The sequence below is a fragment of the Gymnoscopelus braueri genome, assembly GCF_963280865.1.
Source record: "Gymnoscopelus braueri genome assembly, chromosome: 2".
Lineage (NCBI taxonomy): Eukaryota > Metazoa > Chordata > Actinopteri > Myctophiformes > Myctophidae > Gymnoscopelus > Gymnoscopelus braueri.
This window is the reverse complement of record NC_137604.1, coordinates 51,485,361-51,502,811: the sequence shown is the minus strand read 5'-3', so window position 1 is coordinate 51,502,811 and position 17,451 is coordinate 51,485,361. Positions and strand designations below refer to the sequence as shown.

General features: G+C 39.3%; 3 protein-coding genes across 4 annotated transcripts; 2 read left to right on the top strand and 1 right to left on the bottom strand.

The window, feature by feature from the left end:
• Positions 1-99: 99 nt before the first annotated feature.
• Positions 100-4,625, bottom strand: tefm (transcription elongation factor, mitochondrial). 2 transcript variants are annotated; one of them, XR_013932573.1, is made up of 6 exons: positions 4,471-4,625; positions 2,238-2,719; positions 1,862-2,011; positions 1,212-1,393; positions 304-675; positions 100-234 (listed from the first exon to the last, which is right to left on the bottom strand). XR_013932573.1 is itself a non-coding variant. In XM_080420270.1 (5 exons), the coding sequence occupies exons 1-5, from the start codon at positions 4,520-4,522 to the stop codon at positions 411-413; spliced, it is 1,131 nt and encodes a 376-aa protein (XP_080276396.1). In that variant the 5' UTR covers positions 4,523-4,625; the 3' UTR covers positions 100-410. The 2 variants fall into 2 exon arrangements, 1 of the variants encoding a protein (XP_080276396.1); XM_080420270.1 differs by having other exon boundaries at positions 100-675.
• Positions 4,626-5,597: 972 nt separating this feature from the next.
• On the top strand, positions 5,598-13,096 carry LOC308102916 (arf-GAP with dual PH domain-containing protein 2-like). Its single transcript, XM_080452768.1, has 12 exons — positions 5,598-5,905; positions 6,303-6,433; positions 6,675-6,766; positions 7,561-7,649; positions 8,230-8,342; positions 8,634-8,774; positions 8,937-9,020; positions 9,323-9,385; positions 9,637-9,714; positions 9,830-10,055; positions 10,575-12,143; positions 12,968-13,096. The coding sequence occupies exons 1-11, from the start codon at positions 5,818-5,820 to the stop codon at positions 10,592-10,594; spliced, it is 1,125 nt and encodes a 374-aa protein (XP_080308894.1). The 5' UTR covers positions 5,598-5,817; the 3' UTR covers positions 10,595-12,143; positions 12,968-13,096.
• An 11-nt stretch (positions 13,097-13,107) lies between these two features.
• rnf135 (ring finger protein 135) lies at positions 13,108-17,094 on the top strand. The gene is made up of 4 exons (XM_080452779.1): positions 13,108-13,383; positions 13,461-13,682; positions 15,320-15,429; positions 15,621-17,094. The coding sequence occupies exons 3-4, from the start codon at positions 15,346-15,348 to the stop codon at positions 16,068-16,070; spliced, it is 534 nt and encodes a 177-aa protein (XP_080308905.1). The 5' UTR covers positions 13,108-13,383; positions 13,461-13,682; positions 15,320-15,345; the 3' UTR covers positions 16,071-17,094.
• The last annotated feature ends 357 nt before the right edge of the window (positions 17,095-17,451 follow it).

Here is a 17,451-nt window from a genome sequence, read left to right as displayed (position 1 = left end):
GCCCAAATCCCATCCCTTTATGACAGCAGAAATGTCACTGTAATATTTTATAATAAAAGGGAACAGTAAAAATGTGATCAGATATTCAGGATAATGTTTAACATTGAATCATGATCTACCAACCACGTTCAAAACATGTCGCTTTTTTCAGGCCCCCGGCATATCCATGGTCAATCTATCAGTGCTTTTTGTGTTTCTTGCATTCAGTCTGGCATCCTATTGTAATATTTATACCTGGACAGATTGGTAAGTGCTTTTTGTATTTGATACATTCAGTCTTACATCCTATTGTAAAATGTATACCTGGACAGATTGGTAACAGACAGTATTTTAATCAATTGGAAGGCTCACAAGGGAGTCAAAGTTCATCCATGCTTGTCTGGGTGACCAACAGTTCCCAAAGCGTAAATCTAGTTAGAGGATTCACTCAGCAGTTCGTAAAAGGCCACTGCTTGTAGGAGGGCATCACACAGTTCGTCCCCTCCTCGTCCCGTTCGCATCTGGAAAGCGTTCCTGTACTTGAGCAGGAGCTCATGTGGGAAGTTTAACCGAGGTAGCTCCTTTGTCACAGACTCCGTCATCATCTGACGTACTGTCTCCGCCCCGCTGGTCCGTGATTCGCCTATCATCAGTCCGAAGTGACGGCCCACCATCGCACGCTTCATGTTCAGAACCCTGGTGGAGGGGGGGAAAACAGGATGAATTTTTATTTTCGAGTGACATCTTTCTAAGACCAAGGGATTATTTGATCCACTATTTTCATTCCATTAGGGGTGCAACAGTTAATTGAACTAATTATTTTTTTGTCAATTGGGCATTTAACTCTCTCAGTGCCAATGAAATAAAAAAATATGTTCATACTGTGCCAGCAAAAAACATTTAAGTAAAATAAAAGTGCTCAGGAGCCGAGATACAGCCTTTTTCAGTAATAAGTTAAACAAGAAGTGAATGGAGCAGCAAATCTTTGGATCACAATATCTTGGGTTCTGAACATTCTTTTCCAAAAAAAAAAACTCGGGATAACTCGTTCTTGGCACTCAGAGTTAATTATATCTGATTACAAAGAAATATCCGATCTACAAGCATGTTGATCAGCTATTTTCACTATTTTTGCATGACACCGTTATGACAAATAGGGCTGTGGTTAATCGATTTGAGAGTTACTAAGAAAATAATCAATAGTTGCAGCCCTAATTTGTCTTCTTTTTCACCTGGGAGGGGTGTTGCCTTCCGTCTCCGCCGAGTATCGAGGCTCTAACAGGGCGAACAGCATAGCCTCCACAGCCCGCATGTGAGCCATGACAGGGAACAGTGTTGTGTTCTGTAAAGAGATGGCGTTCTTCTCCACAATGTAGAAATCAGCAGAGGGGAGGAGTGACACAACATAGGAGATCTGTAGGAGGAAAAATGATTACAAATCATAATTAACCACTTAAAGCGGCACTAACTTTTTATGAATACAATTTCATTTTGTCCAATTCAATGGTAAACATTTCAGCACTTGCCCAGGAAACCGGATTCAAATCCAGGGTAGAAGAGGAAAGTTACATACTGTAGTGCTGCTTTAAGCCTGACTGACATTGTCATAAGACGAAAATAGCCAATATACAAGATGTTGCATCAAATTGTGTTGTGAGCTCACACAACATGTTGCATCAAATTGTGTTGTGAGCTTGTAGAGCTATTTTTGCTCCTTAACACCGCCGTAGGTCATAATACAAGAATAATGTAGTAGGCCTAGGCTGTTTAACAACATGAAGAAAGTGTGCTGCGTGCAAATGGGTACCGTGAAGGAAAATGAGTGATTATGGATTGTGTGTGATAATTAGAATGATCACTAACTTGAAATATAAATACTCACATCATTCAAGTATGATGAGGCATGGTAGGTCCCCTTCAAGAAATTAGGACAATCCAGCTGTTGCCAGTCCTGCACTGTCATCCCTCGGTCCACGTGTGCCCAAGCAACGCTGTTAGTTCCACATACTAGTGACACAATGGAGCTGGCTTCCTGAAACGACAAATGACAGTTGTTGAACCCTAGCGTCCCTAGCTTGCAGATTGGCTATTTTAGAGATTTTATGTGGAGGGGAAAAAAGGTGGGGAGCAACTACTAAGTAATAAGTATAGACCCCCTGGTGGACCCCAGTCAAAGAAGTATATAGGGTTTAAGTGGAAGTAAATGTAGGAAATAAAATAAAAGTGCAAGGTCAACGCAGTCTAAATCAGAAACTCACCTCCAGCCAAGATCTGTCAACTTCTGGCCTGATAAACTTGGCCAAGTTAATTTTAACTTTCCTCTCTTTCTTTTGCGGATTGAGAATGGAGTTGAAGACTATGATGGCACTTTTGTGTTTCAGTAGGGGTACATTTGTCACACTTTCCAGAGTTTTAAACGGTCCGTTTTTGGTCCTGTGATCCACAATGTTGCCCGACTTGCGGCCACGTAGGAGCTTGACAGTTGCCAGATCTGACTCCGTAGCGTTGTTGAGGAGGTTAAGGATGACGGATCGTTGATCTGTGGTGTAATAAGAATCCAAGGATCTCCCATCATCCTTACAGTTGCCAGATTCTGTGATGATGGGGTTCAGGGTCTCGAACCCGGCGATGGGAATCCGACTCCTCCAGCAACACGTACACTGAAGATATCGGAGCTCTAGCTCAGGGAAGCAGCCTGGAGGGCGTCGGAACAAACCAGACTGACCTGCAGATTGTCGTCCTACAAGAGAAGGAATGGTACATCAAGATCCAACTGAAAATATTGTAACTTCTCTCATACTAGGAATGCTTTTATTTGAGGTGGTCAGTCAGGCTGCAGGCACAGGCACACAAAGCTCCACCTAACTCAATTCCTTATCTCACTGGAATTGCGCCCGACCCAACACAACAGTCAGCTCACCCCCACCCTCCCTCTCAAAGTGGGGACCCCCAGGTTCCAGATAGCATAAAAATCTGTCTAAACACTTTGACCCAAAGTCCCAAACTTATAATTTGGTTATTTGAATATAGCAAAAATAGCACAACATACCTTGTAGATAGGCTATTTTTTTGTGAAAGGCGAACTATTTTTTTGTGAAAGGCGAATGATAACTTATTTGTAAATGTGATTATTATTATTTATTTATTTTTACACATCTGATCAGATGGGGGTCCACGCGGCTAAATATACATTTGGGAGTCCTTGACATGAAAATGTTTGAGAACCACTGAAATAAATGATTAAATTAAATTAATACATGATCCCAGTGACATAAAAACATGCAAATTCTCCCACAGATACAGGATAGGTGGGCACTAGGGACATCTGGGCACCTCGATGTAAAATTGGCTATTTTGTCCAAAATGTTAAAGTAAATATTTAAAAAATGGTCTTAATAGTAATGTAAAGCATACATGATGTGAACAAGCACGGTACATCATTAGACTTAATTTTATCCTTCAACTTCTTTATTATGGCCCAAAATGACTGGATATACAGGTTTTGTGGCAATTATAGAAATATTAGACCTTAATTTTCGAACGTTTAAGCATGTTCTAACCATGTATACTTTACTTATAAAGTATTTTTTTTTTTTACATTTTGGGAAAAAATGCATATTTAACGCCGAGGTGCACACTCTTCCTTGGTGCCCACCTAGCCTTAGATCAAGACTCTCGTAGATGTATTTTATCGATTTTGACATTTTTATATGTACGAGAGTCTTTAGCGACCACCCCTCCAGTTTGCCCTGGAATGTTACCAGTAAGAAAAGGCCGTACTTCTCCAAACAAACATGTACAAATGCAAAATATAAGGCGCGTGCCCCAAATGTTAACCACGTGTCCGGAGTCTTTGTGCAATGTATTAATCCATATTGTTCAATGGAGAAGTGTTTTAATGCCGTCTGTGGCCGATTCTGTCGGAAGTTCCCAATGGGCGGTAGTGACGGGGCGCATCCGGTGAAAGACGGAATTACACTCAATGTAAACAGGAAGTAAACGAGGTGGGGGAAATGACGTTCGGCCACAGACGGGATTAAAACACTTCTTTATTGAAAAATATGGACTAATACATTGCACAAATACTCCAGACACCTGGGGGACATTTGGGGCAAGCGGGTAAGCACCTTATATTTTGCATTTGTACATACATCGAGAAATACGGGCTTTACTGGTGACATTCCAGGCCAACTGGGGGGGTGGTCGATAAGACTCTCGTAGATACGAAAGTAAAAGTAAGACTCGGTAAAAAAAAAAAAAACCCACATACGATAGTCTTGATCTAAGACTAGTAGTGGCCAGGCCATCTATCCTGTTACACCCCCCCCCCCAAAGCATTTTCCCATACAAACTAAAATAACACAATAACAACAGCACAATAAACGTGTCATAATCTGAGGGGTCCCTCTCCTCTCCTATGCAATGCATGGCTAACGGTTAGCTGCTAGCTCCTATAACTACACTACCAGTGCTTAGAACTACATAACTTACCTCTGTGAACGACCGAGGACAGAAACCTCCTTGCAACCCACATCATTCTCATTCATGAAAGCTGCCACGTATTAATAATAATAAACAACATTATAAAACATGCAGGTTGAACAATTTTGCCCTTTGGTTACTGGTTGCTGTGCGACACTCTTAACTGTCCGATGTTGTGTAGTCAGAGTGCTGCTGGTGTTGGATGGTTCCGCAGGATTTCCCCCTCAAAAGGTGTGTCAAACTCATTTAGCTCCAAATCCAAAAGCATATGTGTATTTAAATTATACACATATATGACTCTGGTGTGATGGTGTTTAAGCTCTTCATTCTGGGTGATTGATTGATTGTATACTTTATTAACAGTTTGCAAAAAAAAGAACACAGAAAGTACAGTTCTTTACAAAAAGATGCTAAAAGGATTAAACCCAAGAAAGCACTATGGCTTGTTTCCATTGGGGGTAGGTTAAGACTTTGACAGGGGCCAGTTTGGAATTGCAGCCTCCTGAAGGTGTTTTTTTAGGGCAGTTTTGAAAGTGAGTAGGGTTTTACACTCCTTTACTCTTTTAGGTAGGGCATTCCACATTTTTGTTGTATAGCACGAGAAAGAGTTCATTCCCTTGTTTGTGCCAAATCTTGGATTTCATCAATAAGAAAAATATGTACAGTAAACAGTTGTATTTTTTCCCTCTCAAAAGGTGTGTCAAACTTAATTTGCTTAAAATCCCAAAGCAAATATGTATTTAAATAATACACATATATGACAACTCTAGAAATGTACAGTATTTGAAAGCACAACGTTAAAATCGTGTTCAAGCCCTAATTTGAGGTCTTCAAAGCATTTTGTCTAGTTGCCTATGTGCTTACATAACCTTATATTTAATTAAACACTTTCAACTCCACGTTCCTATGTTTTGGGCATTTCAGTGTAGGTGAAACATTTTCAGAGATGTTCAAAAATAGCACATCGCATTGTGAGCCTGATCAGCTATTTATAAAATTCAATAGGGCTTAAGTGGTTAACAGGAAATATGCAAGCTTTTATTCACCAATCAAATTCACCCAATTGTTCTTTTACCGACATAGCGGTCTATCACCCATGGTGGTATCCATTTCACTTCCTTTCTCTGTTATTTCTGGAGTCCAGTGTTTGTGTGCAGAACAATAAACTCTCTTAGTGCTAAGAGACCAAGAGGAAATGCAAATGTTGGAGTCCTGCAGCACTCCCAACAAGGGAGAACAAAACTGAGTAGAACCACACTGTCTAATGGACAGAATAGTTATTTACTTAATATATATATTAGCTCTTTGGTTGTGCCTTAATAAGTGTCCCTTGACAAAAACAATCTATTTTCATCTATGGCATGTCTGGAGCGCAATAAGAAAGCTCTGCTTGAATTGGTCAAACTGCCAGGCAACAACGTTTGTGCTGACTGTGGAGCTCCTGGTGAGTATAAAGTTTTTACTTTTACGTTTACTTGTAACAGTATTGATACTTTTACTTAAGTAAAAAATGTGAGTACTTTTACAGCACTGCTATCAGAGTTTAAATTAACACTGTGCAGCACTACGTGCAGGTTTGTTTCCAAAACTGATAGTTTAATAGCTCTGTCATTTAAAAAAAATAAACTCTCATGAGAGGAAGTGACCGCTACGTGCTACTACTTCATTTCACTTTATGATCTGATTGTAACATGTTCCTTTTTCATGGTGGACTGCAGTTTATCAGGATACAGCTGTACAAAATCTACAAATGGACCATTTTGGGGTCCATTTGTACACACTCAGTTAAATTAACAATCAGGATTTTACTTTGTGCAAATTTCCATGTCTTTTTCTCACAGAGCCTGATTGGTCCTCCTACACCCTCGGCATATTTGTGTGCCTGAACTGTTCAGGGACACATCGTGATTTGCCAGCTGTCAGCAAAGTAAAGTCTATACGCCTGGATTACTGGGAGGATTCCCTTGTTGAGGTACAGTTTGTATTAATCTATAGTGTTGACTGATTGTGCTCCATCAATTCACTGTTTCCAGATTCCAAACATAATGTCTTACTCAGTCACCTATGCACTGCACATATACTGTACTGTATCATACCAATGGTGAAATTTAAATGGATGCTTTTCATTTTCTTATTTAATCTTTGACAAAATGCTTGATATAAAGGCATGGCATTTATTGTTTGTGTTGTTGTTGTTGTGGTGTTTCTTTTAGTTCATGAGGGACAGGGGAAATTGTGCTGCCAAAGCCATTTATGAGAAGTTGATCCCTGCTTTTTTGTACCGCCCACAACAAACAGATTGTCTGTGAGTGTCATCTTATCAGCTGCTGTTACCATTCAACGTTTTGGCTCTAGTCTGCGGAACTGAAAACTCATGAATCAACACAAATAGTCCATTCAGTTTGAGAATGGACAGGTCGTGCTGTGCTTAAAAGAGGAACAAATACTAGAGGCTCAGTGTGCCCAGTGGAGGGTATAGGCCTATATGCCATACCAGAAAAGTGCTTCATACATAATCTGAGGATTTGTAACACAGCCATATCCCTGTAAGACACATCAACCACCTTGAAATGTTAGAGAATTCCCACTTCTCAAGACACCACTACACCACTGATTAGGCTTTTATTAATAGGTGGGAAACATTATTGGGCACATGATCACTAAGCAGTTTTCCAAGGCTAGACAGTCAGGGTAGACAGTGGCTTTTACATCTTATAATAGGCTGTCAATTGGAATAATTCAAACATCTTGGAATGAGTCAATAATTTAATTATAAACCCTATCAAAGAATGAGGCAATGATTCAATGTGAATTTTATAGCTAATTCTGACTGTCTGGGGAGAAGTGTTGTATTCATATCAAACAATACAAATATACTCAATTGAGTGCCACAATAGCCCAATTTGATCACCTGGTAGATCCAAAAGGAGTAGTTGCCCAGAATTGCCCACCCCTGCTGTAGATAATTATTGTTTTATTTGATTATTTATTTTTTTGGTCATGAATATTTGTTATCCAACTACAGATATTCACATTTGTAGTTGATTGTTGGTAACACGTGAGGCTTAGTCATCATTTTATTTTATTTTGCATCTTTAGTGTTCTGAAGGATCAATGGATCCGATCAAAGTATGAGAGAAAAGCATTTACAGGAGAGAATGACGACCTTCAGCAAGCCTACAGCTCAGGTAATGAAACATTCTGCCTCAAAGATTCCTCTGCATTTGTGAATGATTTATAATTCTGCATACCAAACAGGGCAGTGGTCTAAAGTAACTAAATACATACTAAGTATAGGTTTAGGTATTTTTTACTTTACAGGAGGAGGCCTACTTCCAATTTTCAATACTTTTACTTCCACTCCACTATATCTCAGATCCAAATATTGTACTTTTACTCCACTACAATTATTTGAAAACTTTAGTTAGTAGTTACTTTGCAGATTTGGATTATTATTACAAAACATATTAACCACTTCAGCACTTTTTATACTTCGGCTATTTGAAAATAGCCGATCTAAAAGCTCACATTGCGTCACGATGCGATGCGTCGTGAGCTTGTAGATCTGCTATTTTCAAAAGATTTCTATACATTTTGAAAACTTGTACTTTTACTAAAGTAAATTTTTAATTCTGGACTTTTACTTAACAGAGTATTTCTACCTTGTCGTATTAATACCTTTACTTAAGTAAAACATTTGAGTACTTCTTCCAACACTGAAACAGTGTTCTTTGGGTCATTATGTTCTATTGATTTGATCCAATCCAGACACATTTGAGTCCATTCTGTGGAAAAAGGGCAAGGACAACAAACAGTTCCAGAAGAGAACATTCCAGCTCTCCCAAAAAGACTTCACTCTCAGATATTTCATTAAAAAAGATGTGAGTAACCTATATATATATTTGTTTTACCATACCTGTTTACTCCATTATAACGTTATGACTTACACAACTACTTTTCACTTCATATTACTCTATATTCCATTTAATGGTTTAATATGTGGTCATTTGTTTCACAATTTCTCATTTTCTTTTATTTTTCATGCTACGCTGACTATTTCACACCAGACACGTGAAAACATACATTCTTGGCATGATGGTCATTTTCATCACTAGCGCTACATAATTCATAACTTTTCGTATCATGTGGTAATACACATAAACCTTCTCCAGTCTCCAAAAGCTGTCATCTCCCTGAAAGACCTCAATGCAGTCTTTCAGCCTCAGAAGATAGGCCATGCTCACGGACTACAGATGTCATACGTCCAAGAGGCTCGTACCAGGAATCTATTTGTTTACCATGAGAGTGGGCAGGTGAGACACATTTCCATACCTAATTATTTGTAGTTTCCGTTTGACATTTTTTTAGATGATTGTTGATTTGGACACACCTTTGTTAATTTAAAACTAAATGAATAACAAAAATAAATGCTCCTTGACTTCCTAACTCAGTGCCCCATTTCCTTTGCCTTATAGGTAATTGTATCCTGGTTCAATGCGATTAGGGCCGCCCGGTTTGTCTACCTCAAGAAGAAACAGCCAAATGTTCAAGATAGTGACGTAAGACCTTTTCACACTTTCATAAAGAGTAGAGCTATTTCCTAACATTTTAACCACTTAAATCCTGTGCTTAGTTGACCAGGGTTCTCCAAGGCTCTATCCTTGGTCCGCTTTGTTTGTCCCTCTCTGCACCAAATATCTTAACCAAAAATTGTCGATCTACAAGCTCATGGGAGCTTGTAGATCTGTTATTCTTGCCGAATGTTCGCTCCAGAAGAGGGAAGTTGGGGTTAAATAAATTAATGGTAGTTATTATTGTTTTTACTGTACTCAAACCAACTTCTTGTATGATTTTGTTACAGCTTATACCTCAGATAACTACAAGTAGTCTGAAGGAAGGCTACATGGAGAAAACTGGTCCAATGGTGAGTTGATCTTCTAGCTGGGACATGTTTTTCAATTGCCTTTACCTATCCAAAAGCTGTGTTTGCCAGCCTTGCTTGACTGTGTGTGTGTGTGTGTGTGTGTGTGTGTGTGTGTGTGTGTGTGTGTGTGTGTGTGTGTGTGTGTGTGTGTGTGTGTGTGTGTGTGTGTGTGTGTGTGTGTGTGTGTGTGTGTGTGTGTGTGTGTGTGTGTGTGTGTGTGTGTGTGTTTTATTGTGTGTTTGTAAGTTCAGCAATGGGAGCCATTCAAAAAGAGGTGGTTCACTCTAAGCTCAATGGACAGAAAACTTCTCTACTTTAAAACCCCACTGGTAATGAACGTGCACGATATTTCAAAAGCATGCACGTATCCGTCTATGTTCATTTACACACATAACAGCCCCCCCCCCCCCCATGCATTATGCTGTTTGTTTGTTTTTTCAATAGGATGCTACTGAGCTGGGTGCTGTTTTCATTGGCCCAGAGAGCCATAACTACTCTGTCAAAGAGGGCTCACCCAAAGCCATGCGGGGCAGCAGATGGCAGTGTGGTATCACGTTGCAGACACCAGGCAGAGAGTTTGTGTTCATGTGCGAGGAACAGGACCAGAAGGACTGGATAGAGGCCTTCAAGCAGATCATCTCTCAACCCCTGACCATGCAGGACTATGCAAGTAAGATAATACTTCAAAGTGTTTCCAAAATCTTCCAAAATGTCAAAATAGTCAAACTACAAGCTCACAGCACATCACGTTGCGATGTGTTTTGAACTTGTAGATTGGCCATTTTTGCTATTTTTTTGAAAACTTTCGGTCGAACATTTTCAAAAACCTTCACCTATAATGAATGACATGCCCAAAATAGGGACGCCTGGGTTGAAGTGCTTAACGTAATAAAGTAAAAGTACTGGTTTGGTCCCTCTGACTGATATATTATTATATTATGACATCCACTTTATTTGGCACTTTAAGTGCAGTAGATACTTTCCTATATTTTCTTATTAGATGTAATAATGCATGCGTTACATTTTCACGTGTGTGTGTGTGTGTGTGTGTGTGTGTGTGTGTGTGTGTGTGTGTGTGTGTGTGTGTGTGTGTGTGTGTGTGTGTGTGTGTGTGTGTGTGTGTGTGTGTGTGTGTGTGTGTGTGTGTGTGTGTGGATATTGATATTGTCCTCTTTGTTTACTTCAACAGACGAAGCCAATTGGCCTTAAAATGACTTCAATCAGCTTCAAGAGAAAACACTGACTGGATATAATAGGAATAAAGCATCCTTGTTGGAACATATTAGACAACATTACATCATTTTGGCAGCAGTAATATATTAAGGGAGTAAAAATGAATGTAATGTATTGTCCACTGGCAGCCCAGGTCAACACCAATGACTGAATTACTGCAACTTGCTACAATAACTCTTTGCACATTCTACACCGTAGAGACACTATAGTATAACTATAATGGGAAAAATGGGAGGAATTAATGTTACAGCTTGGTCCAAGTTGCTATAACAAGGCTATTATCACTATAACATGGCTTCATTCACACATAACTGTATCTTGTTTTTGTTTTTAAACACTGTTTATTGTACACTTGTTTACGGGGTAAAGCAGTCAGTCAGTGACTTTATTAATAGTTAGGTTAGTATATACTGTAGGTTACTCAAGATTTCCTCAATTTCTTGTCAAATGCGGCAGTTGGCAGTTTATTTTATTTTAAAATGTTTTGGGCAATATTTGCTTTATCATAGTGTAGAAACCAGTGGTGTAAAGTAACTAAGTACATTTACTCAAGTACTGTACTTTTTTAGGTATTTTTTACTTTACTGGAGTATTTCCAATTTTCAGTACTTTTACTTCTACTCCACTACATCTCAGAGGCAAATATTATACTTTTTACTCCACTACTATTATTTGACAGCTTTAGTTATCAATTACTTTGCCGATTTAGATTATTATCACAAAACATACATAACCACTTCAGCCCTATATACATTTCGGCCATTTGAAAACAAGCTCACAACGCTCACAAATGTGACGTGTTGTGAGCTTGTAGATCTGCTGTTTTCAAAAGATGTTTATACATTTTGAAAACTTGAAATGGGACATTCTGCATTTTGAGTATTTTTACTTTTGGTACTTTTATTTTGATGCCAATACTTTTGTACTTTTACTCTGTAAAGTAAATTCTGAATACCGGACTTTTACTTGTAATGGAGTGTTTCTATATTGTGGTATCGATACTTTTACTCAAGTAAAAATGTGAGTACTTAAGTTCTTCCACCACTGTCCACATAGTGACTGGTCCCTGTCCTGCACTAACTGGCTGTGCCACCAGACACCCAGCAGGTGGCAGTATAGGGCAAGCAATTGTTTTTTGATATGACGTATAAACGACGTAAAAGGTCAAAGCAGATCCTCTACAATTTCACTTTCATTTCGATTATCTTTAACCCGAAGCTTCAAGATGGAAATAGTTGAAGAACTTCTTTTAGATAGATTAGATGGATGCCTTGAATGTCCTATATGTCATGAAAACTTCACTGATCCGACCACACTGCCCTGTGGACATAGTTACTGTATTCTTTGCATACGTGAATACAGGAAAAGAGATAAAAGTAAAACTTGCCCCGATTGCAGAGCATCAATTCCAGCAAACATGGTGTTAAAGAAGAGTTTTACACTATGCAAAATTGTCAAAGAAGTTGCGGACCACAAGTCCTTTGTCTCCAATGAAGTATCTTCTTCCAACGCCGAAGCCAAAGGGGTAAGTTGAACGAAATCAAAAGACTCCGAGGATACTGAAAGTGACAGCTGTCAGTCAGCTGATAGGATGGATAGGTTAGGTGGGCACTAGCTCTGGTCCAGAGCGTTAGCGTGTTCTCTCTAACGCTCTGCCAGGCGTGTTGCTGTTCTCATAGACCGAAAAGTCCACTACCGTGCGAGTTCTCCGTCTTTAGTTACAAATAAAGGAAACTATTTCGCTACTCGTCGAAACGAAGAATGTTTTGTGTTGTTGAAAGACTATTCTCCACGGTGGGAAATGTTTCAGGACCCCACCTTCTCTGTATACACTTTTTGGGCAGAAAATAAAATATGTCCACCAGACGAAAATTATTTTAATTACTCACCTGCGCCCTCTACAGATTTGGTCAATGGTAATTTACTTCTTGTTTATGTCCCAAAATGACTGGATATACAGTAGCAATTTGTGTAAATATTAGACTTTAATTGTCGAATGTTTAAGCATGTTCTAATCATGTAATTGGACTTAACTTAACTTAAAAAACATTTTCCATATATATATATATATATATATATATATATATATATATATATATATATATATATATATATATATATATATATATATATATATTCTTTTACATTTTGGAAAAAATAGCCAATTTAACACAGAGATGCTCATTCTTCCTTGGTGCCCAGCCCACCTATCCTGTCACTAGCTGATGTAGCCCTCATTTTTCTAAATGCTGCTTTTGCTGTAGGCCTGAATCAAAATGTCTATAGTCGACAACAGAACAAATACCTACTGTACATAAAAATGTAATTACAAACTGGTTTTATGCCCAGAATGTTAGCATGGTGGTCGACACTAAGGAGTCTAATGTGCCGCCCGGATTTGAGGAGATCTCCACCACACTTTCAACAAACCTGGCATGTGATCCTGGCACTAGCAGTAATGCTCATACAAAAGAACAGGTAGTAGAATTTGTTCTTGTTCATATTGTTCATTTAAGAGAGGCAAGTGAAAACTTCTCACCATGGTAATGTGAAACAAGTGTAATCTCAGAATATATAGCCTTGGATCGATTTAGAAATGTGCATATCTATCATAGATACGAAAGTAAAAGTCAGACTCCATAAAATACATCTATAATAGTCTTGATCCAAGGCTAATCTCAGAAGAAGAAAAGGGTGCCTTTGGCTAGATTACACAAAGTGTAATGCAGACAGTTACAGTAGTACACATTTGATCACAGATGGTTGTCAGCATACAGGGTTGCTGCAGGACACTTCCTCTGGAACAAAGGGCGGTTATAAGCTTTTCCCTCAGGGATGGTAGGGCAAGGCAAATGTATTTGTATAATAGCTCAACTCGGCTTTGTAATGAAATATCGTCGTCACTTTCAATTTATGAAATGATTTCAGGCTGCTGTTCCTGCCAGTGCAGCCAATGCAGAGGGGGCAACAGGTGATGATCTTCCACTGGACACAGACCTCAGCGAAAGACTGTTCCAGGACTTGGCAATCAGCCTACCACTACAGGACGACCACAGAGCAGAGTGTGCGTACCACTGTGCTATAGCACTAGCTTGTTTATTGAGTTGCCTATTATTATAGTGTTGCACTACTTATTATACAGTACATTAGCATACAACCATTTAGAATAGACACAGAGGGGACTGGGGTTTCCATTTTTGGTGTTTATTGATATAGTAATAACTACCATCACAAAATGCTCCATCACATTCCTTTCCTCTACTGTACAGTATGTTGTTGGTACCTGATATGGTTACAGCGTACAGTAAGTGGCCTGGTTGATTGCCAGGCAGAGCCTCAATCAACAACCGATTCTATATCAACAACTGAAATGTACAAAAAAAACAGCTACATCTCTAGATGGTAACCATTAGCCTGGCATGGCCAGACTAATATCACTGCGTAGATATTAGTCTGGAATCTCTGTGTGGGACCTGCATTTCCAAGGGACGGATTAAAAAAATGCCTCTGATGATAAACCTGCCCCATATTTGTATACTGGTTCCTGATTGGTGCCCCACAACTTCGGGGCAGCGTAATCCAATCACAACCGAGCGTGGCCAGACTAATTCTGCCGAGAGCTATTTTTGACAGATTCGTCTTTCCAGGCTAGGTAACCATTGCTTGTTCAGTAACAGGGGTCTCTTAACTGAAAATACATTTTCAGGTCAGGATACCAATTTTATGTATTCAGGAAAGAGAACTCCACAAAGACCATTAATCAACTGCTCATTTTGTTGTTTCATCACTTCAACGTCACTTGTTATCCTGTATCCAGTATGAGCTCTCTCTCCTGATTGGATACAATTGGTATATTAACATGAAAATGTATTTACTGTATTTTTGTCTCCGCCGGAGGCGGAGAGTATGTTTTCGCTTCGTCCCGCTGTGTGTTCACCTCCCTCCTAGCCAAGCTAACATTGGTCAAGCTCCACGTGACACGTGTCAATATGTTGACACCAATGCCTTTGATTGGCTAGAGGGACGCATGACGAAATAAAATCCTATAAATAGGTGTGTCACTTCAAAAAACCATCTATGTTTTTTGAAGTGAGGTAAGACAGGATCAATCAGTCTTGATTGGAACAGTACCTTCCAATACAAATCACCCGTCCGTGCGTGTGTGTGTCCCTCTGAGAACACCTAACATTGGTCAAGCAAAGGCGCAGAAGGCCAAAGCTAAGAAAGCATACTTACTCATCTACAACAGTAACACAGAAGAGGACTATAGAGTTGAATTGATCCCACAACAAGGCCGAAGTCTTAATACTGTAACAATTGGCCACCTTGATCAAATACATTATGTAGCACTAGAGAAAACTGACATAGATCAAACACACCAATCAACTGCTGAAACTGTTCAAGACAATGAATATGAAGAAGACAGACAAGCATTTGAACAAACCAGTCAATTACGACGACTCCCATATGACACATTGCTTCAAGAAGATCATTTTTTAGATGCAGACACTACATATTCAGTCGCCCCTGCAGAACACCAAAAACCACGCGCATTCTACCAAGACGACCCGTTCTACCAAGACGACTGCTGGCGGAGACTTGTGCTCCGAGGAGCACATTTTCTAGTTTTACTGTATTTTTGTTTTGTAAATAACGTACAACATTTGTTGAACTGCCATTTCTTTTATTCACTGCCTTTAGACTTCCCCCCACCATTGCCTGGTGCTATGTTCACCTTCCTTACGTTCACTCCAGCCCTGGGCCAGCGAGGTCTTAGCTTCAAGACAACAGGCAAAGTGGTGGTGACCAAGGTGCTTATAATTCTCTGTGTTTGTGTTGTCTGTGTACTTTGTCCCACTGTGTTACTACTGCAAGTCAAATGAAAGCTCATAATTCTTCTTATGTAGCCTACATACACCAACAACGTATTCATGACATTATGATTGTTGTATGTATGTATTCTCTTCTAATTACCTTTATCTCTATTGTAAATCTACAATAGTCCTCTGCAGGACGTCACAACGTCGACCGCTTCAGAATCAGCCAATGGCTGGCCGAGCAACAGCTCAGCGAGGGGCTCCATTACTGGGACGTGGACACCACAGGAAGCATGGGCTGGGCTGTTGGCGTGGCGTACGACACCATTGGAAGGGATGACCTGCTGGGCCGCACTCCTTGCTCCTGGTGCCTGGAAGGGGGCAAGGAGAGTTTGAGTTACTGGCATGCCGGCATTGAAGAGCCACTGAAACATGAGAAGCCCTGTTTAGTGAGAGTGGCCGTGGATGTTAGAGGAGGATCACTGTCTTTCTACAGCTTGACGGATGACCAGACTTTGTTGTACTGTCACTGTGTGCACGGAGGGTTTTCACAGCCAGTGAGGCCGGCGTTCTGGCTGTATGGACAAAAACTGCACAACTCACTATCTTTCCCTAGATGTAATGATGCATTGTAGTGGGAAACGTACACAAGTTTATACTTTTTTTTACTTCGTTAGCCACTTAATCCCAGTTTTATACTTCGTCGTATGAGTGTTATGCAAAAATAGTGAACATAGCGTATCTACAAGCTTAGGCTATTTTTTGATTGATTTCAAAATACTAAGGTTGGTTTGAATGCAGTGCCAGTGAGTGATGCATGGCCAAAAATACATTTCTGATCAAGTGCTACATCATGAACCACCCAGACAACTAACTAATTAACTCAAACCTGAAGACTTTTCTGTTTGCCACAACCTAGCTACTTAGTTTTTATTTTTGTGCACTGTAATTTGATTCTCTTATTTCTTTTTTTAATATATATCTTAACATCTTAACATATCTTTAATAATGTCTTTCTTTTGCTCTGTCTTAGGGCGCTTAAAGGTTTGTGTAAAGCACTTTGATTGATTGATTGATTGCATTTATTTGTTGATAAAATAATACATATAACACACACACTATCACCGAGGATAAAAACACAATCAAGCCCTAAGGCTTATTTCCATTGTGGTCCTCTTTGAATTATCTTGTTGAAATGTGCTATACAAATAAACGTGCCTTACCTTGTTTCACATAAAAGATACCTGGTTTTAACTTGAGAAGTATCATTTCATGATCTTAAGATAATTTCATGTAGGCTATTAGATAAAATGTTTTATTTGGGTTTTAAATTGTAGTGATGGAGTAAAACTGTAGTGCAAATCACTGTTAATTCCATTGATCTAAGTAATACATTATGTTGTACAGTACGATTCAAATGTCTTTTTAATAACCAATGTAATTTTTTTCTGTTGTCTTGTCTTTGTAGGTCATTTCATTTGTGATGCCTGGTGCGCGCTTAGCAATGTTTGTCCCTTGGTGTGTGTCGTCCATGGTCTCGTTGATGCGGTGGCTCTGGATGTGATGTGATGTGCTCACTGAGCAGTGTTGCCATGTCCGTTTATTATAAGTGACTTTGGGCTAGTTCTTATGTAAAGTTGCGTTTTTTTGGGCTTGTTTCTGATTGATTGATTGATGTACTTTATTTAGTAAGACATGAGAAACTGTACATGGAAGGACAATTCTAAAGTGTAGTTGCTTATGTTGGGCTTGTTTCCTAAATGTTTTTTTAAACCAGTGTTTCTCAAACATTTTCATTAAGGACCCCCAAATTAATATTTATTTGTCGGCGGACCCCCATCTGAAAATATTTTATGCCAGGGACCCTCATACAAGATTTGTGATGTTAAAATGTCAAATTGTTTTCAAGATTTTTTTTCAAATAGCCAAGGATAGGTTTAAAGTGCTCATGTGGCCATAGTCGCTTCTTTTGGGCTTGTTTTCATAGACCTGCCTGCTTATTTCTCTCTCAAAATC

Excerpts from the sequence above, each read along its gene's own strand:
- rnf135 (XM_080452779.1), top strand. The coding sequence starts at position 15,346 with ATGTTCACCTTCCTTACGTTCACTCCAGCCCTGGGCCAGCGAGGTCTT. Across the intron at positions 15,430-15,620 it reads GCAAAGTGGTGGTGACCAAG|TCCTCTGCAGGACGTCACAA; the intron begins GTGCTTATAATT and ends AATCTACAATAG.
- LOC308102916 (XM_080452768.1), top strand. The coding sequence starts at position 5,818 with ATGGCATGTCTGGAGCGCAATAAGAAAGCTCTGCTTGAATTGGTCAAA. Across the intron at positions 6,767-7,560 it reads CCACAACAAACAGATTGTCT|TGTTCTGAAGGATCAATGGA; the intron begins GTGAGTGTCATC and ends TTGCATCTTTAG. Across the intron at positions 8,343-8,633 it reads GATATTTCATTAAAAAAGAT|TCTCCAAAAGCTGTCATCTC; the intron begins GTGAGTAACCTA and ends AACCTTCTCCAG.
- tefm (XM_080420270.1), bottom strand. The coding sequence starts at position 4,522 with ATGAGAATGATGTGGGTTGCAAGGAGGTTTCTGTCCTCGGTCGTTCAC. Across the intron at positions 2,012-2,237 it reads TTGACAGATCTTGGCTGGAG|GAAGCCAGCTCCATTGTGTC; the intron begins GTGAGTTTCTGA and ends TTGTCGTTTCAG. Across the intron at positions 676-1,211 it reads GAAGGCAACACCCCTCCCAG|GGTTCTGAACATGAAGCGTG; the intron begins GTGAAAAAGAAG and ends CCCCTCCACCAG.